Here is a 24,933-nt window from a genome sequence, read left to right on the forward strand (position 1 = left end):
CTCACATTTAAGCTACAACCCACCTCAACCTCCTATATAAGAAACATACTATCCCAACTAAAACCAACAGCAATAGCAGCAGATTCCCTCCCCAATGAATTCTTAAAACTAGCAGCAAATGAAATAGCTAAACCAGTCTCAATCCTAATTAACTGATCCATATCAGAAGGTTCAGTACCCTTGATCTGGAAAACTGCCTATATTATACCCCTACACAAAGGGGAAAATTCGTATGACATATCTAACTACAGGCCAATAGCAATACTATCCCCACTTGCTAAAATATTAGAAAAATGTATCCACCATCAATTAATGACACATCTCACGGATCAAGGGCTCCTATCTCATACACAACATGGGTTTCGGCCAGGACATAGCACCACTACTGCCCTGCTAGCATTCACAGATACCATTAATCACAACAGGAATAATGGTAAACTTTCTTCAGCCCTCTTCCTTGACCTATCAAAGGCATTTGATATGGTTAACCATGAGAAATTAATCTCCCATCTCGTAAACCTAGACCTTGATAACTTATCAGTCTCCTGGTTTAGAGACAACCTTAACAATAGACAACAGGCAGCACTATGGAATAAGAACTTATCTCCACTCTTACCTGTTACACTCGGAGTTCCTCAGGGATCTATACTAGGCCCCTTGCTATTCTCAATTTTTACAAATAATCTCCACTCAGCTACAAAAAGTTCAACCCTTATACAATATGCAGACGATTCAACTATAATATCTAATGCCCCTACTTTACTAGACCTCCATAAAAATACCCAGGATAACTTTCACTAAGTGGAAACATGGCTCACTGAGAATGGCTTAATCCTCAACCCCCAAAAAAACAAGCTTCTGCTATTCTATCCCTCAACTACAACTGCCCCCACATGCACCTTTGCTATCCACTCTAATAACAGTACCCCCATTTCACCTGATACCCAGACTAAACTACTTGGCATTACTATTGATAATAAGCTCAAGTTTGATGTACATATTAATCTGGCCATTAAAAATACTAACAAAAAGCTAGGAAGCCTCTACAAGCACAAAGCATTCCTGACCCATAATGCTAGAACTACAATTGCACCTTCTCTCAACACTACTGTATGCCTCACCCATCCTGACTAACTTATCCAAAACAGAAATCAATAAAATGACAACCTGCTACAATCAGATAGCCAAATTTGCCAACAACAGCTCATATAGAACTCATCACTGCCTAAACCTAAAGCAATTGGGTTGGATGGAACTACCTAACTTACTTATCTATAGTCAGCTAGTTACTACTCACAAGATACTCTATCAACAAAATATATCTCCTTCACTGGGTAACATTATCCAACAATATTCATGTTCCAGGCAACTCTGCTCAACTGATAAACTACAGTTAGCTGTTACTAGATCTAACAACCATGCAGGAGATTCCCTTTACTCTTCTTATGTGGCCAAAATCTGGAACTCCCTACCCACATCCTTATCCCTGATAACCTCACTGCCTAAATTTTAAAAAACTATCCGCAACTTCCTCAGTAACAAATGGTTATGTCCATGCTCTACTCCAGACTAATATCTGCACCACTTCAGTACTATGGTAACTATTGTCCTAAACTAGAATCATATCTGTTACTTGCATATAAACATGTACCATATCAAAGTTATGATAATATTCATATAACAATGTTACTATTAACAATGTAATACTGTTTTATGACTATTGTAACTGTATCCATCTAGTGTCTGCAGCTATACCTATATGTGTCAATAACCAGATACCCTACTGGATCTAGCTGAAATATGTATCAGTCTGTGACTTTAATCTGTAAGTGTCTGCAATTTATACCTATAAGTGTCATTAACTAGCTACCTTAAAGGATCTAGGTGAAATATGTACCCAAGTTTGTCTGTATGTTCTGTTTAATTGTCTCTTTGGAGCTTTTCTCCCCGGGCCTCCACTGAAAATGGACATATATCCAGCTGGACTATCCCGGTTAACAAATGTAAAATAAAATAAAATAAATAAAAATAAACATGAGCATTCCTCTCTCAAAACGTACTAATTACATTAACTGAGAAAATAAGCCTTCCCTTACAAAACTGTTGAAAGTTTGGTGGTCAGATACTTTGGGTCATAAAGTTTCACATACAAATAATTTAATACCACCAGTTTTCGTACCTGTATAGTATTTTCTACATATCATTTACCCAGGGATGTAAAGTTCTATATCCATAATCTATAGTTTTAGTCACAAATTACACCAAAACTATGTGTTATTGCATAGCCTTCTGGCAGTGCATTTTTTATGACTTTAGCATGCAAAAATACATTCAAGGTCTACTCTGCTGAGAACTTTAATAAGTTCTGGTCCTGGGTTGTTTTCAAAATCATATGAATCCATCAATTTTAGGAGGCTAGCCAGAAGATTATTAAAGCATTGTACTATAAAAATACTGCATATGGACTGTGTAACTGACCATTTTGGTGTTTTGTGAATAATGGAACAAAAGACAATATATATATATATATATATATATATATATATGTGTGTGTGTATATATATATATATATATATATATATATATATATATATATATATATATAGTCACTATCACATATTTATCACTGCAGCCATTAGGGTAAGTATTTGTGACAGTAGCTATTATAATGTTGTAGATTAGCAATGTAACCTGACAAATTTCTTAAGATAAACAATGTGACTGATGTTAGAATTATCTTACAATAACATTGGTAGGTGTTGAGGCCATTATAACTGTTTTAGGGAAGGACCTAATTAAATAATGTCAGCTTTAATAGGGTAAAATTCTTCCTTAAGTTTGCCGTGCAAATCATCTAATGCCTAAGTGGGTCATGGAAGCAAACACTGACAAATTCTAAGTCCACACTTGGGACCTAGGTGGTCACCACAAGGAGGGACTTTGTGGAATCAAACAGCCTGGTGGAGATCAGCTGACTTCCAAAGAAATGATAACTGTAGAAGGTGAATGCAACACAGCAGTGAACAGTGTAGTTTGTGCTCTATGGTGCTGACAATATGTGCTAACAAGATGAGTTAAAAGTTGCTTCCTGGTGACTTGCCAAGAGCAGACAATATGTCTCTACCCAGGTTACTGTCCCCACTTGTCCTTTTTAGGGGATTTTCACAGCACCTGTAATTGCAAGGGGGTTTTATTCCTGTACTTTTTAGGTCAGTTTCACAAGACCCATTGTCAAATTATTAAACTTGGAAATTTTCTTGCTAATATGTATTTGGGAGGGGTCAACTTTCTAATGGAGATGCCTTTTCTTTCTATTTTATTATTAAATATTTCTGAGAGAGATGGCACGCCAATCACCCATCTAGGCTTCATTTTCTGATACATAATACCTCTTAACTCCCTTGCTTCTTAACTCATTCCTTCCAGTAGAAACCTAGAAGTTTGCATTATAACTTCCAATGGGTGTAACCTAAGCTTTTAGACCAGAATCAAATTACAAACTCACATTTCAAGCAAATGTTCATATACCTGAAACTACAGGAGTTACTAAAAAAGTGTGAATTTCAGACTTTAGCACAAACCATTTTTGTAGTGGTAGTATTAGTGCTCACTAGGTTCTAGGTGTCAAACAGGATTTTATAAGTCACAGTAAAGACAGTAACTATTAAGTTTGTAATACTTTGTAAACAGCTTACAATATCTCGGCAACCACTCAAGTTACATACATACTGTAATCAGCATTTTTTTCATCCAGCTAAGAGCTTTCATATGAGGATAAGCAGTTGTGTCTATGTAACTTGGTTATTAAGATATTTCAAATCACCATGAAACTTATGATGATATAAATAAATAATTAATATGTCTTTATCTGCTCTCAAAGCCAGATCCAGAACTAGGTGACCTAAGTAGTTGCCTAGGGCCCACTGACTCTGCATGCATTACATTTCTTCTTTAAGGATGCATACACAGTCTGTCCTTAGTTGCATCTGTGCATGCATCTTTAGTATGATGCCAGCATATGAAGCCAGCACATTTAAACATTGAAATGGAGTGTGAGATTTTTGGATCTGGATTATTGCCGTTCCAGATGAACTGTGTGTACATGTGTGTGTGTGTGTGTGTGTGTGTGTGTGTGTGTGTGTGTGTGTGTGTGTACACGAGTGTGTGCGTGTATACACAAGTGTGTGCATGAGTGAAATGGCCCAGTTAGGGGATTGCAGGTTGGTTAACTTAGTCAGCCTCGAACCCTGTATCTTGAATACAGGACCCTAGAGCCTGAATCCTATGCAACAACCGCCAAATTGTCATCAGCAAGTGCATTTCAAGGATTGTTGAGTTTCAGTGTTTTTTCAAAGAATGTTGAGTCTATCTGCATTTTCAAGGAATTTTGAGTTTCTGTGCATTTTCAAGGAATGTTGAATTTCAAGGGAAGTTTACTGTTGTTCATGCTAAGTCTGTTTTCAGTGTGCAACTGTTTTGTTTAGCAAATGGCCATCTTCAGTGTTTGTGCTATAAAGTTTAAAAGCAGTGTTAGTAGCATAACAGGTAGCATACTTGCCTTTGGGGGGTGCTGCACTCCTGAGTTGGTCCTCCCTTGGATGAGATGCCTAATAACTACAAACCTGTTGCTGATTTGACAGTCATTCCTTATTGGTTACTAATTTTTTTTTTAAATGTAACATGAGCAGTTTATTCTTCAAGGGCAGCAGGTACTGAATTTGTACATGAAACACTGAAATGTAAAGTTGCTTGACAGCAACAGCTTCTTCATTAGTTACATATCTCTTTAATGTGGAATTATTCAGATGACTTTTACTTCTGCAGAGATTGTGCATACTGACTGATACTGGATTGTAATGACAGAAGTTTGACAGGCGTTTTGGGCTTGAAGTGTTCTATAACAGGTAGTTTTGTCATTATTGGTTCATATGTTTTGTTTCTTTGCTTACTGGAAAATGTTCAAACCTACATATTTAACACTCCCTAACAACTGGCACTACATTATACAAGGAATATAATTTAATATAATCATGATGTGGTATCAAAGAATACATGCATGTATGCATGATCTAAAAATGTGTGCAAGGGGCCTATGGTTTGAAAACAGCAGAAAGGTAAACTTAATTCGCCACTGGCCAGATGCATTTTCTTTGAAAAAAAAGTTATGCACTCACCATAACGTTCCATCTGTGTTGTCCATTTTCATTCTTCCTCAACTCTTGGGTTTGAATCCAATCCTTGGATCCAACTCAGACACTTTTACTAGCTTGTGGAGCACTGAAAACTCTAGAGCGCCTCTCTTTCCCTTAATGCCCTAGCCGCTAACATACCTCAGATCTTGTTTGCTGCCACTTACTTCTGTAGAGCATTGTAAAAGAATAAACTAGTAGGATAAATAGCAACATTTGGGACTCAATCAAAGGAACAAAGTTCCTTCAGCATCTTCGATCCTTTCAAAAGACAACAAGGAGGGGGTTAGTGGAGGGCAGTTAAGAAAGAATGAAAATGGACAACACAAATGGAATGTTACAGTGAGTGCATAACTTCTTTAAGTGATGTTGTCAATTTTTATTCATTCCTCAACTCTTGGGACAGTGGAGTCCACAGATACTTAAACCCTGGGAGGACTCTAATGAAGGATATTTATGAGTACCACTGAGCCAAATACTGCTCTACCCCTAGAGACCAGATCCAATTTGTTATGAGCAGTAAAAGTATTAGGATTAGCTCAAGTTGTAGCTGCACACAAATTATCCAGAGAAGATCTAGACAAAAAGCTGAAGAAGTAGCCATAGATCTCATGGAATGTGCTCTTTTTGGTTTGGGTAAAGGCATGCCCTATTTATTATAAACAAAGGTCATACAATCAGTCAGACAGTTAGCTAATGTTACTTTAGAGACTGATTTGCCCAATTTGTAATCCAAAAAGGACACAATCTGTTGCTCTGTTTTTCTAAAATTTCGTGTTCTATGTAAGAAAAACTGTGTCTGTGAACATCCAAGAGGCTTAACATATACTCTCCTTTATTTGAAAAATTTGGAAAGAAGACTAGCAGGTTGACAGTTTGACTGATATTGGATTTTGACACCACCTTAGGAAGAGAGGAAATATTGATTCTCAAGGATACTCTATATTTATGAAAAATCAAATAAGGGGGCTTAGAAGACGAGGCCTGTAATTCTGAAACTCTTCTAGCAGAGATAAAAGCTACAAAAAGATAGTTTTCCAGGTTAAAAATTTTAGCTGAGTTTTAGCTGAAGGTTCAAATGGAACTGGGTTAGAGCTTGCAAGACTATGTTTAAATCCCAAGGGGGAGTAGGATCTTTAACTGAGGGTCTAAGAAGAAAAGTTCCTCTTAAAAAGGCTCTGGAAAGTTTAGAGCACACTACAAATAACTTATTTATTCCTATATGAAAGTTGGAAATGGCAGCTAACTGTACTTTAACAGTAGAAGAGCTAGCTCCTTCATTGAAAATTGAGGCTAAAAATTCCAAACATTAGAAACAGGAGTGAAAAAGGGATCTAATTGTTTTTGTTACATCTAAATTACAAATCTCTTCCATTTGCTTTTGTAAAGTTTCCTAGTGGAAGCTTTGTGGAATGATAAAAGAATGTGATGGACCAGGGAGGAGAGCCTGGGCTGTCTAGCAATCAATGGAACTGGAGAAACCATGCAGTCAACTTTAGGTCTGGAATGTCAGGGTAAATTGAATCTGTCGGATGAGACAGAAGGTGTGGAGTTGGATCCAGAGTCTATGGAGGACAAAGAAAGGACCAAATTTGCTGAGGACATTAAGGGGTAATGAGGATTACTATACTCTTCATTCGAGATGTTTACTGAAGAAACATGGGGATTAGGGATAATGGGGGATAGGCATAAAGGAGACCAGCACTCCAGTCGTGAAGTAGAGCATCTCTTGGTGACTCTCCCAGTGGGGGGATACGGGCAAAGAACCTGCTACATTTATTGTTGAGAGGGGATGTGAACAGGTCACAGCACGGTTGACCCCACTGATGGAACATCTCTGCCACATTCCTGTTGACAGACCACTTCTGAGGCATTAGAATAGACCTGTGCAATTTGTCAAGCTGGACTTCCCCAGAATGTGCATTGCTATCAGAAATCAGTTGGATGAGATTGCCCATTGCCACACTCTCAAAGCTTCTTGACATAGGGGATAAGATTTGGTTCCCCCTTGTTTGTTGATGTACCAGATCACTGACATATTGTCTGTCTGAGTCGCAACAGTCCCAGTGGGGAGAATGTCTTGGAAGGCCTGGAATGCTAGGAGGACAGCTTTTATTCCTAGGACATTGATATACATGTTGGCCTCTTAGAGGGTCAATGTGTCTTGGACTGTCCTTCCTAGGAAGTGCCCCCCACCCAATCTGGGAGGTGTCCATGGTCACTATGGCCATGGGTTGGGGGAGAACAAAGGGACATCCTTCTTCCACTTGACTGGAGTGTATCCACCATAGGAGATAATTTTTGCAAACCTGAGTTATTTTTGTCTGTCTGGACAAGGGATAGTAAAGAATAGACCACTGAGTTGCCTATGTCCACTGAAGAATTCTCATACAGTACCTTGACAATGGTACTAGGATGATTGCTGCTGGCATGGATCTCAAAGCTTGAAGGATTAATTGAACTAAAACAAAAGAGTTTTGGATTGTCTTTCTGACCAAGAACTGAATAGTCTGATCTCTTGACAAGGGGAAAGACACTGTTTGCATGATCGCATTGGACAAAGAACCAATGAATTCCAATGTCTGTGTTGGTTCCAGATGAGATTTGTTGTAAATGATTTAAATGCCTACATGGGATCATAACTGCAATATGTAATCTAGAGCTAGAATCAGTTGTTGCCTGGTCGGAGTGGTTATGATGGAAACACCTGGAATCCCTGCAGCCTCAAGTGAGCTGCCACTACTGCCATACACTTCGTAAACACCCTAGGAGCTGTGGTGAGACCAAAGGGCAGAGCTCTGAACTGGTAATGACTGGCTCTCAGGGGGAAGCATAGATATCTCCTGGACTGGCTGTTCATCTTGATATGATACTACACATCCTGAAGCTCTACCGAGTACATTGAGTCATTCTTGAGCAGAAAAGGCAGAATGGACTGAACCGTGACCATCCAGAACTTTATGTATTGAAATCGCTAATTTAAGTTGCTGAGATCCAAAACTGGTCTCCAGTCCCCTGTTTTCTGTGGCACTAAAAAGAATCTTCAGTAAGTCCCAGACTCCTCCTGGTCGGAGGGACCTCTTGGATGATTCTTTTTTCAAGCAGCTTGTTTATTTTTAGTGCTGCTGCCTCCCTCAGACTAGGTGGAACATCAATGAATTTCTTTAAAGCCAACGAACAGTGGATAAGAAAATGCTATGAAATAACTTCTGGATATTATCCTCCTTGTCCATGAATCTAGTAATTTCTAACCAGGCAATCTGGTGCAGGGATAAATGACCCCTGACTGCTTCCAGATGCACACAGTTGGGCCTCCTTTCACTTGTCAGAGAAAGCATCTCTAGATCTCGATTTTGTGCGAGGGTAGTGTCTTCCATTAGAGTTTCCCCCACTGGCCCTGGGGGAACTGACTCCACATGGATCTTGGAAGGGACCCTGGGATTTCTTGAACCACATTTTTGACCACCTCATTGATTCCTAGAAAAGGTTCATTGAGGTGTCAAAAACATGCATGCCCACAGCAGACAGGGTTTTACCTTCCTGGTCACACCTAGATAGCATGTCTTTCACTTTGCGGTCAAATAAGGAACTGCCATCAAACTGAGCATGCCTTCTGATGGAAATACCTGAACCTGCCATCTGTGGGGTACCATCTGCTGAGTGAGAGATAAGCCTCATGGACAAACTGGAAATGGACGAAAGGGTAGCCAACTGCAAGGCAACAGTGCTCTCTGCCTCAGAGGATATGGTCCCAGAGAGAGATTTCGAAAGTTTCTTAATCAAATCCCTCTGGTGTCTTGTGAAGTGTGCCAAATAGTTCAATGACCAGTGGGCAAAGGTCACTGAAGCATAAACATGCTTCCCAAATCTGTCCAATGCCCTAGACTCCCTGTTAGGGGAATTGGACAGAGGAACTTTGTTTCACTAGTTCCTTCTTCATGGCTGCTGTTACATCCATGGCATCAACCAGTATTCCTTTGCGCCCAAAGGTTCTGTCTTTAAGTGGTGCCAGGATCCTGTTTGGTCACTTGGGGATTGATTCAGTGGTATCAGGTTCCTTCCACTCCTGCCGAGAGACCAAATCAATGAGTTAATTGGTGGGTGGAGTCAACAGGAGGTAGAGAGGCCAGCACTAATAGCCTCCAGGACTACCAACTCCTCTTGGGAATGGTTGTTGGGAGACCAACCACCCTTTTGCTTTAGGAATTCTAGAATGTCTCCAAATGAGACATCAGGTAGTGATTTTGGGAACTCTATTTCCTCACTGAAGTCAGTATCTTCTGTGACAGACTCCAGGTGAGTCCAGATGACTCCTTTTGCACTTTTCTTTCTGGGAACTTCTTCAGTGGGATGCTCCGGAGAAGTGTCAGAAGAAATCAGTAAACCTTGTTGGGTATCCTAGTGACTATCTTGGGCTGGCTGTCCCTGCGGTAAGGAAGACTGACGCTCAAGATGCAGAGATGAATGGGCGGTCAGAGCCAAAGAAGGTAGAGAAGTTCGAGCTCTAAGGATAAACAAAGCTATCTCCACTACCTCAAATGCCTGGGAGAGAAGGAAATTGACAGTTCTGAAGAAACATGGATACGGGCCATAAGCTCCCTCCTCTTCAAAGATAGAGCTTGAAGAGGGAGTCAGAACCGAGCTGTCTAACTCCAAGGCTTTGAGAGGAAGATACAGCTCCAACAACTATGGAGTCGACCCCAACACCTCAGACCCGGCGCAGATCCTTCTGCTCCGAGACACTTGGAACCACTTCAGTCACAGATGCCACCAGAGTCGAAGATACCAGTATCTTTGAATCTGACGTGAATGACTCCGGAACCTTTGGATATGACAACTCCGATACCAGGAGTCAAATCAGAGGCTAGCAAGGGGGCGAGTTGTACTAATAAGAGTCTCCGGACCAGATGGGGTCTGAGCTGGGAGAACCCCCATTTCTATCTGCATTGAGAGGAATTTCCTCATCATCCTGTCCACAGCGGCTTCAGTCGTGCTTTTGGAAGAAAGTGTCAAAGATGCTGTCGACGAAGGTCTTTAATGATGGTGCTTCAGATACCGTTCCCAAAAGGGGGAAAGTAGTCTCAAGGTAACTAGTCTGATACCAAGTGTGGTGATCAGATCTGCGGAGATTTTTCTGTTCAGATTTGTGGATCCAATGAGCTCGGATCCAAAGTCTTAGCAAGTTCTGAAGGAGGTTCCGAACCTTGAGCTGATGAAGTGGTTAGTTCCGAGGAATGCTTCCTAGAATCCTTCTTCTTCATTTTTTTAGGGGTTTGAACCCCAGATGATTCATAGGTTCATAGGTTCATAGGTAGGTACTAGGCTATTGGCCCTAGGGCCCATACAAGCCTAGCCAAAAAATATTATTTTCCTGTGCCCCTGTCGAGCAGAGCCACAGAAGTGATCCCCGGGGTGAATTTCTCATTTCCCATCCAATCATCAAGATTTTTCTTGAAGAGTGCTATTGAGGAGCTCTGTTTGACATAGATAAGTAGTCTGTTCCAGAGTATGGGAAGTCTCTGGGACAGGAATCTATCCCTCCAGCATCTTCTGTTTATTGTGGTGACAAGGTTAAGGTCCCTAGAGCATGTAGCTCGGAGGGATTGGGATTTCTTTAAGTGGAGCATGTCCAACAGCTCTGGGTTTGACATAGCTTTGTATGTTAGGCAGAGATCGCCCCTGAGTAGGCGATATGCGATGGAGTAAAGCTGTAGCTTTTTGAGACAGTCTGCATAGGGCATCTGTTTGAGGCCAGTAATCATCTTTGTGAGGTATTTCTGTGGTCTTTCCAGTTGTTGTAGATGTCTTGTGAGGTACATACCAAAAGGGGTGTTGTACTCTATAATGGGTCTAATGAGTGATGAGTAGAGGGGAACAATGACCTCTTTTTTCTGGATGAGAATCCTTTTGTGATGAGATGAGCCACGTAGAAGGATTTCCTGACCACTGTGGCGATGTGATTATCAAAGGAATGACTACTGTCCACCTGTGTCCCAAGGTCTCATCACATTTTCGGCATTAAGTAGACTACCAGCTATGTGGTAGTTCATGGGTACAGAGTTTTTACCAAAGGGGATGACAATACACTTTTTGGCATTGAGCTTCAGGCCATGGCTTTGACACCGGGTATCTGTCTCAGTGAGGCCCTTTTGTAGTTTGTCCACATCATTAGGAGTTTCAATTATAGCTCCTAGTTTGCAGTCATCTGCAAACTTTGTTAGCCAAAGACCTTCTGTGTTGGCCTGCACTTCAGAGAAGTAGATACCAAACAGGAGAGGACCCAGGACTGAACCCTGTAGTAATCCACTTGTCACTGGTCTGATGTCGGATTTGGAATCCGCTACTTTCACAGTGTGGGTTCTGTCCGTGAGCCAGTTGGCAACCCATCTTGTGGCATAGGGATTTATACCTAGTTTAGTGAGCTTATCTAGAATTCCAGAGTGGGGGATGGTGTCGAAAGCCTTTGCGAGATCTAGATAAGCTGTGTGAACCATTTTACCCTCATCTATGGCTTTGGTGACTGCTTCAAAGAAGTCAATCAGGTTTAGGAGACATGATCTGCCTTTTACAAATCCAAACTGAGTAGGGTCCAGAGTTTGGAGATTACCAATGTCTTTGTTTATGAGTTCCATGGCCTTGCAGACCAGGCTCGTCAGGCTAATGGGGCGGTAGTTCCCAGGGTCCGTTGTGGCTCCCCCTTTGTGGAGTGGGATAACTGTCGTGGTACGCCATTCAGTGGGTACAAAGCCTGAGGTGAGGCTATGACTGAACATGGTGCTTAGGTAGGGTGCCAGTTCATTCTGTAGTTCATGTAGAACGCAGCCTGGGATATTGTCAGGTCCCATGGATGCTGCGTTCTTGGCTTTGGAGAGTGTGTTTTTTACCTGTGCAGCCGTGATTATAGGAACTTTGCATTCTTCCGGTATAGAGATGGGCCCTCTAGGGGGTGAGAGGGGGGTAAAGTTAGCACTAAACCTATCTGCTAGGATGTTGGCAATATCAGTTGGTTCTGTATATTTAGTGCCATTATGCTGTAACTCAGAGCAGATCTGAGTGTTCCCATTTAGATTCTTGACATAGCTATAGAATGCTTTGTGGCTGTCTTTAGAGTCAGTGGCAATTTTGTTTTCATAACTAGCTTTGGAGGATTTTATGAGGGATCTCAGCTTCTTACTGAGGTTGACCAGGGAGTTCCTCCAGTCATGGGATTTTACTCTTTTTTGCAACAGTTTCTTTCTTCTGTTGTAGAGTTTGTTTATGGCAGAGGACCACAAGATTGGCTTCCTTTTTTTGGAGGATAACATCTTGGTTCTATTAGGGATAGCATGATCCATGCACTCGTGTAAGTGCTTATAAAGTGCATTTGTGCAGGATTCAGCAGTCATACCTCTATTGTCCGTCTGCATGGGTGTCATGAAGTTTGCCACTTCTGTCTTAAGAAGTGTGAAGTTGGCTTTTGAGAAGTTTTTTATGATGGTTTCCCTAATTGGGGCTGGGGGTGGGATGTGGTTGTCTAGGCTGATAAGCTTGTGGTCGGATGTGACCAACGAGGAATTGACCTCTGGTATGGAACACCGGTTTCCCATGTTGGTAATGACCAGGTCTAGGATACTGCTGCCCCTGGTGGGGGTGTGAATAAGTTGATCCAAGGCATTGGAATTTATGAATTCTAGAAAACGTTGAGCAAAAGAGTTAGTATATGAGTAGTTTTCCCAGTTAATGGTGGGGTAGTTGAAATCGCCCATTATTAGGGTGTTGGGTTGTACCCTAATACTTTCCAGTTTATCAAGAAATGAGGAGTGTGAATCCTGGGGCATGGTGGGGAGTCTGTAGCAAGCTACAATTTGGATTGCAGTCTTGCCCAGAGTTAGTTGCACTTGGATAATCTCGGATGCATTATGCTGTGCAACTAGGGATGCTGATGAAGATGTAGATTTACACGGTAGCAAGCCTCTGAGTATCAGTTTATTTTTTCTATCTATAAGGGCCCTAGGGATAAAGCCCTTACATGTATCACAACTAGCATCAAGGTGCGATAGGCATAGGCAATACACGCGTTTGGAATGCACGTCTACATTTATGGAAACGAGGGCTTCTCAGACATTATCGCAGGTGAAAGAGAACAAGGAAGAAAACATTTAACATACCAACCATGGTACTATAGAAGTAAGAAACATATGAAAAATACAAACAATGGTATAAAAAGAGGAGTACACAAGTACTTTAGAAAAATGAGTGGGTAAAGGGAGGAAGCAGAACAGGAACTACAAAGGTAATAGAAGTGACGAAATTAAAGAGATACACAGAAACACAATCACAGCATCCAAATCACTAGAGACTCGACAGCAAAACAGTGACCATGTCCCATGCTAAAGCAGCAAATGAGATCTGGGGTAGGTTAGGGACTAGGGCATTATGGGAAAGGGAGAAGCTCAAGAGTTTTCAGTGATCCACGAGCTAGTAAAAATGGCCGAGTTGGATCCAAGGATCGGATCTGAACCCAAGTGTTGAGGAATGAATAAAAATTGACATCATCAGATTGTGGGTTTCAACATCATTTGAATAAATATAAGTTTCATTTAAAGGGCAGAGAAACTTACAGTTCATGCTAAGTCTGTTTTCGCTATGAGGTTGTATTGTTTTGTCTAGCAAATGGCTATCAGTGTTGGTGCTATAAAATTTGAAATAAAAGTTTTAAATATCCATAATCATTGTAGAAGTAAAGAAGAAAATAGTATGCACACTGACAGGTTTCAAAAGTGTTTATGGTAACTGTGAAGTAATAGCCAAGTAATGGGGCATTGGAATGGTGGGAGGGAGGAAGGCTCTTGTGTGTGTGGGGGGGCCCATTTGACCATGACCCTGCACTAGACAGAGTTCAAATATCAATACATTAGTGTTTGCAATTGTGTGAGCTTTAACATAAGATATTTCAATATAAACTTAGACGATAAAAATCAAGCCACAAACACTTTAAAACACGAAAGGAAACACAGAAGCCAGGAAATGGTACCCAAATATTATTCACACAAGCACTTTCGTCTCAGCAGCTGCAAGACTTCATCAGATAGTCACCATTTTCAATATTATTGCTTAAATACTAGATAACTGATCACTTGAAAACATCCCATTTAAACATTTAAAGACATCAGATATAAATTACTAAACATACCCTATCTTTTCCCTTGATCATATAACTTAACCGAAGAATCAGCAATAAATACACAATTAATATAAAAAATAATAATGCAAAATTTAAAATGACCACTCAAAAGTACCATAAAGGAATAAAAAAAAAAAAAAATATATATATATATATATATATATATATATATATATATATATATATTTTTTTTGCTTGTGTCTTTCGGCTTTTCCCGGTTAGGGGTCGCCACAGCGTAACTCCGGCCCGCTAATGATTGGCAATTGATTTTTACGTACCGGCTTGCCAAGCCTGATGCACAACCTTCGCATGTCTCCACACAGAAGACGCTCTAGCTGAGAATCGAACTGGACAGCGTCTTACTGTGAGGTGACAACGCTACCGCAGCACCACAACTGCGGGTATACATACACACACACCGAACCACTGGGGATGCACAAGCCAGTGCATTTCTTTGTGCCGGTCCCAAGCCCGGATAAATGGGGAGGGTTGCATCAAGAAGGGCATCCGGTGTAAAACTTTGCCAAATTATTCATGCGGACAGCAGTAAATAGGTCGAGGCCTGGGTTAACAACGACCGCCACCAGTACTGTTAGCCAACAGGGTGCTGGCGGAAATTGGGCTACTGTTGGCCGAAGGAGGAGAAGAAGCAGAAGGCATGGCAGAAGGCAGGAAGAGAGGAGAAAGGTTAGCACTGTGGTAGTGCGGGTCGGAACTTTGACTGTTGGCAGTATGATTAGTATAGGGAGAGAGCTGGCCGATATGATGGACAGAAGGAAGGAGGTTGGTATATTGTGTGTGCAAGAGACTAGATGGAAGAGGAGCAAGGCTAGGTGTATCGGAGGTGGGTTCAAATTTTTTATCATGGTGTGGATGGGAAGAGAAATGGCGTAGGAGTTATCTTAAAGGAACAGTATGCTAAGAGTGTTTTGGAGGTGAGAGGAGTGTCGGTTAGAGTAATGTTTATGAAGCTGGAAATTGATGGTGTAATGATGAATGTTGTTAGTGCATATGTTTCACAAGTTGGGTCTGTGATGGATGAGAAAGAAAAATTTTGGAGTGAGTTGGATGAAGTGGTGATGACTGTACCCAAGGGTGAGAGAGTGGTGATTGGAGCAGATTTCAATGGGCATGTTGGTGAAGGGAACAGAGGGGATAAGGAAGTGATGGGTAGGTGTGGTGTTAAACAAAGGAATGCAGAAGGTCAGATGGTAGTGGATTTTGCGAAAAGGATAGACATGGCTGTGGTGAATACGTATTTTAACAAGAGGGAGGAGCATAGGGTGACATACAAGAGTGGAGGAAGATGCACACAGGTGGATTATATCTTATGTAGGAGGGCCAGTTTGAAGGAGATTGGAGGCTGTAAAGTGGTGACCGGGGAAAGTGTAGTTAGGCAGCATAGGATGGTGGTTTGTAGGATGACATCGGTGATCAAGAAGAGAAGGAGGAGTGTGAGGGCAGCACCAAGGATGAAATGGTGGAAATTGAAAAGGTAATTGTGAGGTGGAGTTCAGGGATGACTTAAGACAGGAACAAGTTCCACCAGGATTTATTTAAAAGCACAAAATCTTTCTCTCTGACGTCTCGGCCAAAAGCCTTCAAGGAGAATAAAACACTTGCATGCAGCAGCAGCTTATATACATAGCAAATGAGATAATTACATAATTAATCAATTAGTACAACAATTCAACAAACTAATGTTCTCCAGTTGAGCTCTTCATTCAGCCCAAAAGGAAACATGGTTTTAAATTTTAAAATATATACAGTTTCTTTCTGCACTAATCTAGTCTTGACATCAATATCATTGTACATAGAAACACAAACTTGTTCTAAAATAGTTCCTTTCAAGCCCTCATTACATTTATCATGTGCTTCCAAAAAATGTGCTGCAACTGGGCTGTCTTCTTTACCATTTTTGATGTCTCTTAAATGCTCCAAGAACCTTATTTTAAAAGGCTTCTTTGTTTCCCCGATGTAAAATTTGTTACATGGGCACTTTAGAGCATAAATGACACCCCTCAGAATTGCAACTAAATGTACCCCAACTGTCAAATTTAACATTATTAATAAAATTAAAATTGGATACAATATGTTTACAAACCTTACATCTCCCACAGGGAAAAGTCCCAATTTTAGCAGGTTCCATGTATATTTGTGATGCAGGCATCTTAATCTTAGATCTTACAAGAAAATCTTTTATATTCTTGCCTTTCCGGTAGGAAAACTTCATATTTACATCAAGCCATTGTTGAACATTTCTAAGTGAACAAAAATAAAGCCAATATTGGCTGACAATATCAAGGAACTGTTTTGTAAAACTACCATAAGTAGTAACAAAATAAATATTTTCTTTAGTAGAACCTGAGCTGTCATGTTGTATTGTATTACACCCCCTTTGTTGAATAGATTTTATATATCTGGGTTTAACACCTGTACACAATCTTAAGAAGCTCTTATCCAAAATATTTGTACCATAGCCTCTAGTAGAAAAAGATTGCACCAAAAGGCACATTTCTTCATGAAATACATCAGATCTATTACATAACTTGGAAATACGTAGCATTTCACCATAAGGTAGAGCCTCAATAACATGTAAAGGATGGCCACTATTTGCATGTAAATACTGGCAAGTCCCTTCAAATTTTTTATTAGGACGGGTAATGATATTCTCACCATCTGAAATATCCAATACTATATCTAAAAAAGGGATAGTGTGACCAATATTAAGGCCATCAAATTTGATATGAAATTTATTAACATTAATTTCATTAAAAAATTCAATAATTGTATCTTTGTCACTGTCTACCAAAAATATTAAATCATCAACATATCTGAAATAATAAATAACATGTTCCTGAAAAAATCTATGCTTATAAATAATATTTGATTCAAAAAAACCCATAAAAAGATTTGCATACATGGGGGCAAATGAAGCCCCCATAGCCGTGCCCTGTAACTGATGATATATAATATTATTAAATTCAAAAAAATTATGTGTCAAACAAAAATAAACCATTTCCATAACATATTCTGAAGCAGGAGAGTTGCCAAGGAAAAACCGAAGGGCTTCCAATCCATACTCATGTCCAATGCTTGTATACAAACTTTTTACATCAATGCTGACCCAAACCATATTCCTATTTACTTTGACATCTTTTATTTTAGCCAGAAAGTCAAAGACATCACTTATATAGGAAGGCAACCTAATGACATAGGGATACAAAAAGTGATGCAAAAATACACCTAAATTATGAAGAAAATACTTAGACCCAGAGACTATGGGTCTCCCAGGGGGTTTATGTAGATTCTTATGAATTTTAGGTAGGCAGTAAAATAAGGCCATTTTACAGCCTGTTGTCTGAAACTTTTTTTTAACATCTGACTGGCAAAAATAGCCAAGTCTTAACCCCTTATTAATTAGCTCCTTATAATCACGAATAGCTGAAAAAAAGTTTTCAGTTTCCACAGCTCTATACGTATTGCTGTCACCAAGATGTTGCATACACATTTCCATATAATCATTAAAACCCATGACAACCAGTTTGTTGCCTTTGTCAGAGGGTTTGAAAACAATATCATGTTTCTTACTCAGAGTTAGCAATGCTTTCCATTCTTGAATAGACATATTATAAACTATATTAGACCTATTACTCATAAATTGCTTGAATTCTAATTCAGAAAAATGGTTTACCAAGTTAACAAATTGACATACATCAGTATTAAGAGAATCAGGCATAAAAGTACTGTATGAAGGAACATTAGAAGTATCAAACATACAATATGCATTATTATCATCATTTTCTGAAGCACATGAATAAAAACTATCCATAGAGCTATCTAAACTCTCTTTTTCTATTTCTGAAGCAGAGAAAACATTCTTACTAAAAAAATATTTTAAGTGCAATTTTCTAGAAAAAACAAACACATCACTTTTAATATCATGTAAACGAGTAACCACTGTAGGGACAAATTTAAGACCCTTATTTAATACAGACATTTCTATGTCACTAAAATTGTAGTTAGAAAGATTAACTACATAGTCTGTAACATTTAACATTCCATTACTCTGCTGTGTAGAACAAACATTACCGTCCCGTTTTGACCCCCTCTGTCCAAAGCGTTGCCCACCTTGGTTGGAAAACTGTTCCCAGGTCCGTTTCTGTCCCTGGGCTGGAGGAATCGAGGACGAGGACGAATTTCCCTGAAAAGTATGGTAAAATCTGTCCCTTTGCTCAGCTGTTGGAAGTGCAGGAAAGTCGCCATCATTCCAGTCTTCTTCATGAGAGGTATAACCTCCTTCCGAAGCCGAGGAGTTGAAGGCTTGATTTCCGGCGTCATCAGGGCAAAACCTAACCTGCTTGCGGCGCTTGAAGCGTTCAGTCCTTGACATGAACGCTTTGTTGGATTCATAATCACGAATATCCCTTACAAGTTTCCCTTTCTTTCTGTTAAGCAAAGTCACTTCATATTCTTTTAATTTTCCATTTGTTTGTTTAAGAAATTCATCAAATACGGACACAGGAACCACATTGGTTAAATCAGTACAGAGTTTCTTTATGTTAGAACACAGTTCCTTATGTTTAATCTGGTCACGTTCTATCAATATCTGGAGCCATTCACTCACACACTTGTGGGCAGCATGTACCCACCTTTTGTGGAAAGAAATATCTGTGTCCACACTCAAGTCAAAAGGACTAGAGGGATCCTTAAAGACTCTCAAACCTCTAGGTGTAGTCTCCGTCTCCACATATTTTTGTAGCCCACAGATGTTATAATGCACCGAAGTTTCTTTCCACATAAGCTTTTCCAGTTCATCAAAAAGTAATTTGTGTTCTGCATTGACTGCTAGGGAAATCTTTCTACCCACCCCAGAAAAAGGGTTAGTGGGTCTCGAACGTCTATCTTCTTCCCATTTTTCCCATATACTGGAGCCATCATTAGAAACTCTTTGTACAGCTTGTCTCTCACCTCTGTCCATATGATTAGAAGCAGCTGAAGAGTTTACCAAAAAATTGTCCAGGGACATTTGACTTCCCTCCATGTTATCTCTGAAGATCCGAGGTAGATGGAACTGAGGATCAGTAGGCATAAAGCTGGAACAACAGGAACCAAGTAGAAAGTAACAAACAACAGGAACAATAACAATATTATTTATAAGCATAGATTTTTTCAGGAACATGTTATTTATTATTTCAGATATGTTGATGATTTAATATTTTTGGTAGACAGTGACAAAGATACAATTATTGAATTTTTTAATGAAATTAATGTTAATAAATTTCATATCAAATTTGATGGCCTTAATATTGGTCACACTATCCCTTTTTTAGATATAGTATTGGATATTTCAGATGGTGAGAATATCATTACCCGTCCTAATAAAAAATTTGAAGGGACTTGCCAGTATTTACATGCAAATAGTGGCCATCCTTTACATGTTATTGAGGCTCTACCTTATGGTGAAATGCTACGTATTTCCAAGTTATGTAATAGATCTGATGTATTTCATGAAGAAATGTGCCTTTTGGTGCAATCTTTTTCTACTAGAGGCTATGGTACAAATATTTTGGATAAGAGCTTCTTAAGATTGTGTACAGGTGTTAAACCCAGATATATAAAATCTATTCAACAAAGGGGGTGTAATACAATACAACATGACAGCTCAGGTTCTACTAAAGAAAATATTTATTTTGTTACTACTTATGGTAGTTTTACAAAACAGTTCCTTGATATTGTCAGCCAATATTGGCTTTATTTTTGTTCACTTAGAAATGTTCAACAATGGCTTGATGTAAATATGAAGTTTTCTTACCGGAAAGGCAAGAATATAAAAGATTTTCTTGTAAGATCTAAGATTAAGATGCCTGCATCACAAATATACATGGAACCTGCTAAAATTGGGACTTTTCCTGTGGGAGATGTAAGGTTTGTAAACATATTGTATCCAATTTTAATTTTATTAATAATGTTAAATTTGACAGTTGGGGTACATTTAGTTGCAATTCTGAGGGTGTCATTTATGCTCTAAAGTGCCCATGTAACAAATTTTACATCGCGGAAACAAAGAGGCCTTTTAAAATAAGGTTCTTGGAGCATTTAAGAGACATCAAAAATGGTAAAGAAGACAGCCCAGTTGCAGCACATTTTTTGGAAGCACATGATAAATGTAATGAGGGCTTGAAAGGAACTATTTTAGAACAAGTTTGTGTTTCTATGTACAATGATATTGATGTCAAGACTAGATTAGTGCAGAAAGAAACTGTATATATTTTAAAATTTAAAACCATGTTTCCTTTTGGGCTGAATGAAGAGCTCAACTGGAGAACATTAGTTTGTTGAATTGTTGTACTAATTGATTAATTATGTAATTATCTCATTTGCTATGTATATAAGCTGCTGCTGCATGCAAGTGTTTTATTCTCCTTGAAGGCTTTTGGCCGAGACGTCAGAGAGAAAGATTTTGTGCTTTTAAATAAATCCTGGTGGAACTTGTTCCTGTTGTTTGTTACTTTCTACTTGGTTCCTGTTGTTCCAGCTTTATGACTTAAGACAGGCACTGGGTGGCAGTAAAGAGTTACCAAATAGCTGGGTAACTACAGCAGAGCTAGTAAGGGAGACGGCTAGAAAGGTGCTTGGTATGACATCTGGACAGAGGAAGGAAGACAAGGAGACATGGTGGTGGAGTGAGGAAGTACAGGAGAGTATACAGGGAAAGAGGTTGGCAAAGAAGAAGTGGGACTGTCAGAGAGATGAAGAAAGTAGACAGGAGTATAAGGAGATGAGGTGCATGGCAAATAGAGAGGTGGTGAAGGCTAAGGATAAGGCATATGAAGAGTTGTATGAAAGGTTGGACACTAAGGAGGGAGAAAAGGACCTGTACCGATTGACTAGACAGAGGGACCGAGCAAGGAAAGATGTGCAGCAGGGTAAGGGTGATAAAGGATAATGAGGGAAACATACTCACAAGCGAGGAGCGTGTGTTGCGCAGATAGAAAGAGTACTTTGAGGGGTTGATGAATGAAGAAAATGAGAGAGAGAGAAGGTTGGATGATGTGGGGATAGTAAATCATGAAGTGCAATGGATTAGCAAGGAGGAAGTAAGGATAACTATGAAGAGGATGAAGAATGGAAAGGCTGTTGGTCCAGATGACATACCTGTGGAAGCATGGAGGTGTTTAGGTGAAATGGCAGTGGAGCTTTTAACCAGATTGTTTAATGAAATCTTGGAAAGTGAGAGGATGCCTGCGGAATGAAGTGTTTTGGTACCGATTTTTAAGAATAAGGGTGATGTGCAGAGCTGTAGTAACTACAGAGGGATTAAATTGATCAGTCACAGCATGAAGTTATGGGAAAGAGTAGTGGAAGCTAGGTTAAGAAGGGACATGATGATTAGTGATTAGCAGTATGGTTTCATGCTGGGAAAGAGCACTACAGATGCAATGTTTGCTCTGAGAGTGTTGATGGAGAAGTTCAGAGATGGTCAGAAGGAGTTGCATTGTGTTTTTGTAGATTTAGAGAAAGCATATGACAGGGTGCCTAGAGAGGAGTTGTGGTCTTGTATGAGGAAGTCAGGAGGAAGTCAGGAGTGTCAGAGAAGTATGTAAGAGTGGTACAGGATATGTACAAGGGTAGTGTGACAGTGGTGAGGTCTGCAGTGGGAGTGACAGATGCGTTTAAGGTGGAGGTGGGATTACATCAAGGATAAACTCTGAGCCCTTCCTTATTTGCAATTGTGATGGACAGGTTGACAGACGAGATCAGATAGGAGTCCCCGTGGACTATAATGTTTGCAGATGACATTGTGATCTGTAGTGAGAGTAGGGAACAGGTGGAGGAGACCCTGGAGAGATGCAGATATACTCTAGAGAGAAGAGGAATGAAGGTCAGCAGGACTAAGACAGAATATATGTGTTTGAATGAGAGGGAGGATAGAGGAATGGTAAGGATGCAAGGCGTAGAGGTGGCAAAGGTGGATGAGTTTAAATACTTGTGATCAATAGTTCAGAGTAATGGTGAGTGTGGAAGAGAGGTGAAGAAGAGAGTACAGGCAGGATGGAGTGGGTGGAGAAGAGTGTCAGGAGTGATTTGTGACAGAAGAGTACCAGAAGTGTGAATGGGAAGGTCTACAAGAGGGTAGTGAGACCAGCTATGTTATATGGGTTGGAGACAGTGGCATTGACAAAAAGGCAGGAGTGAGAGCTGGATGTGGCAGAGTTAAAGATGTTAAGATTTGCACTGGGTGTGACGAGGGTGGACAGGATCAAGAATAAGTATATTAGAGGGTCAGCCCAGGTTGGAAGGTTTGGAGAATAAGCCAGAGAGGAAAGATTACGTTGGTTTGGACATGTGCTGAGGAGGGATGCTGAGTATATTGGGAAAAAGATGCTAAGGATAAAGCTACCAGGTAACAGGAAAAGAGGAAGGTCTACGATAAGGTTTATGGATGTGGTGAGAGAGGACATGCAGGTGGTTGGTGTGACAGAGCAAGATGCAGAGGACAGGAAGAAATGGAAACAGATGATCCGCTGTGGCGACCCTTAACGGGAACAGACGAAAGATGATATATATATATATATATTTATGTATACACACACACACACACACACACACACACACACACACACACACACACACACACACACACACACACACATAACAAAACACACAACAATATATACCACTGAAAGTATACAAATAAGTATAAAAGTGGGGTGTATGCTGTTACCTACACTGTGCTTTTAAATTTAAAATACATCCAATGGACACCATTTCATTCAATCCAGGATACCCTACTGCCTTTAAATGCAAAATCCAATACAATTCCCTTTTCTCCAGAAATAAGTGGCATGGGCCACCCCTCACATTATTCTTCACTTGTTCATTTCCTGGCTTCCATGTTTCCTTTTGTGTTATAAAATCTTTCAATACTTTATATTTAGCATGGTACTGGAATTATTAATGCAAATATGAACAAGCAATATTTGACACCCAGAGGCATCAGTAGGATGTAACTGCAGAATCACCTGGAGGCGTCACTTGCCTGTAATTAGTTAATGGTTTGCATCCTATTTGACCTACTGATGAGCATTCATGGCTGGCATATGCCAAGGAATCTGTGCACCTTTCCCTCCTTGGTTTGGTGGCATAAATTGGTATCAAGGAAACATGCATGCTTTTGTACATGCTTCTTTGCATGTCAGGCACCATCCCACACAGATACATGCAAACAGATCACATATGCATTGGGATGTATCTTCCACTAAGGGATACAGGGACCTGTTGGCACTCTTTTCTCCGGGTTTGGAGAGCCACACCCTGTCACCCCACCAACCCTCCAGCTCCTGAGTCTAAATTCAAATACAGGTTACTGATGGCTTACAGCATGGGTGGACAAATTTCTCCATCTGGCCAGCCCTTTCCTGTGCTTTATGGGAAATTTCATAAAACATCTGTCAGACTGCTGCACTTAGAATCTTTTGTTGAGGTGGATGCACTCCACCTGCCTGATGTTATAATCTGAAATATAGTTAACTAGTTAACTATTCTCAGGTAAAACGTTAAGCCTTATTAGGCAAAAATATCCATATTCACAGATGACTTAAGAGCTTTAGCTTAGTTCAATGACTTGCTGAGAGTTGATTAGCTATAGGAGACTCTGATGCTTAATCCAACATTTTTTTAGCCCAGTGCTTTAAGATACAATGCCATAGTGTTAACTAGAATGACAACACATCCCATCTTACTGAAGACTTCCAAGATAGCCATGTGACATGACCTTCTTTATAGAAAATAGGATTTCCAAATGCACAAACTCAGTGGTGATAGACTGAAGAATTAGATTACACAGCTGAATGAATGAATGATGAGAGGGCTATGTGACATGACCTTCTTTTACAGAAAATAGGATTTCCAAATTGCACAAACTTAGCGGCGACAGACTGAAGGATTAGATTAAACATCTGAATGAACAAATGAATGAATGATGAAAGACAGTGGTCCAAAGACCATGCAAGTCAAACAGCAAGAAAATATACATAAAACAATAAAAACAAAAATGAAAACATATGTATACACATACACATGTATAGACTGTTCACCTTGGTCAAAGTATAAATCACCCTTTGATTAAAAAAATCAAACAGACTATGTTTCAATTGATATATGAAAGTTTAAGAAGCAAGCATTAACATACAAACTCCCCATTTCCTTACCTGTTCTGAGATAAAGATAACACTTTCAGCAGTGGAAGCCAACATTCAGACATTCTTTTTAATGAATAAATACTGTTATCATCCAGGTAGAGTTCTCGAAGCAGCACGTTATTTTCCAGGTTGGGGAACTATAACAGAGAAAAATAATGTTTTACTTCTCTCCTGTCTCTTTATTTTGCGTAATTCATGACCTATTCAGGGAAATTACACATTTTAGCACTATAAAAATTAATTGTAAAAGTAACATTTGTGATGTACTTAAAAACATTCATAGCACTAGCATGTATTCTACACCTCTACAGAAACAAAGAAACTGTTGGCATACAAGGACCACTTAAGCACCTAACCCAACTTTTAATCACCTGGG

General features: G+C 39.8%; 1 protein-coding gene across 3 annotated transcripts in view; it reads right to left on the reverse strand.

Annotated features, from left to right (window-relative positions):
* Positions 1-24,933, reverse strand: part of LRRIQ1 (leucine rich repeats and IQ motif containing 1) — a 3,765,329-nt gene that overhangs the window by 2,651,935 nt on the left and 1,088,461 nt on the right. For all 3 annotated transcript variants that reach the window (XM_044088432.1, XM_044088431.1, XM_044088433.1), the window contains one exon: positions 24,567-24,694. In XM_044088432.1, coding sequence (XP_043944367.1) covers positions 24,567-24,694 — 128 coding nt within the window. The remainder of the gene's footprint in view (positions 1-24,566; positions 24,695-24,933) is intronic.

The sequence above is a fragment of the Protopterus annectens genome, chromosome 11.part0, assembly GCF_019279795.1.
Source record: "Protopterus annectens isolate FY-2018-M chromosome 11.part0, PAN1.0, whole genome shotgun sequence".
Classification (NCBI taxonomy): Eukaryota; Metazoa; Chordata; order Ceratodontiformes; family Protopteridae; genus Protopterus; species Protopterus annectens.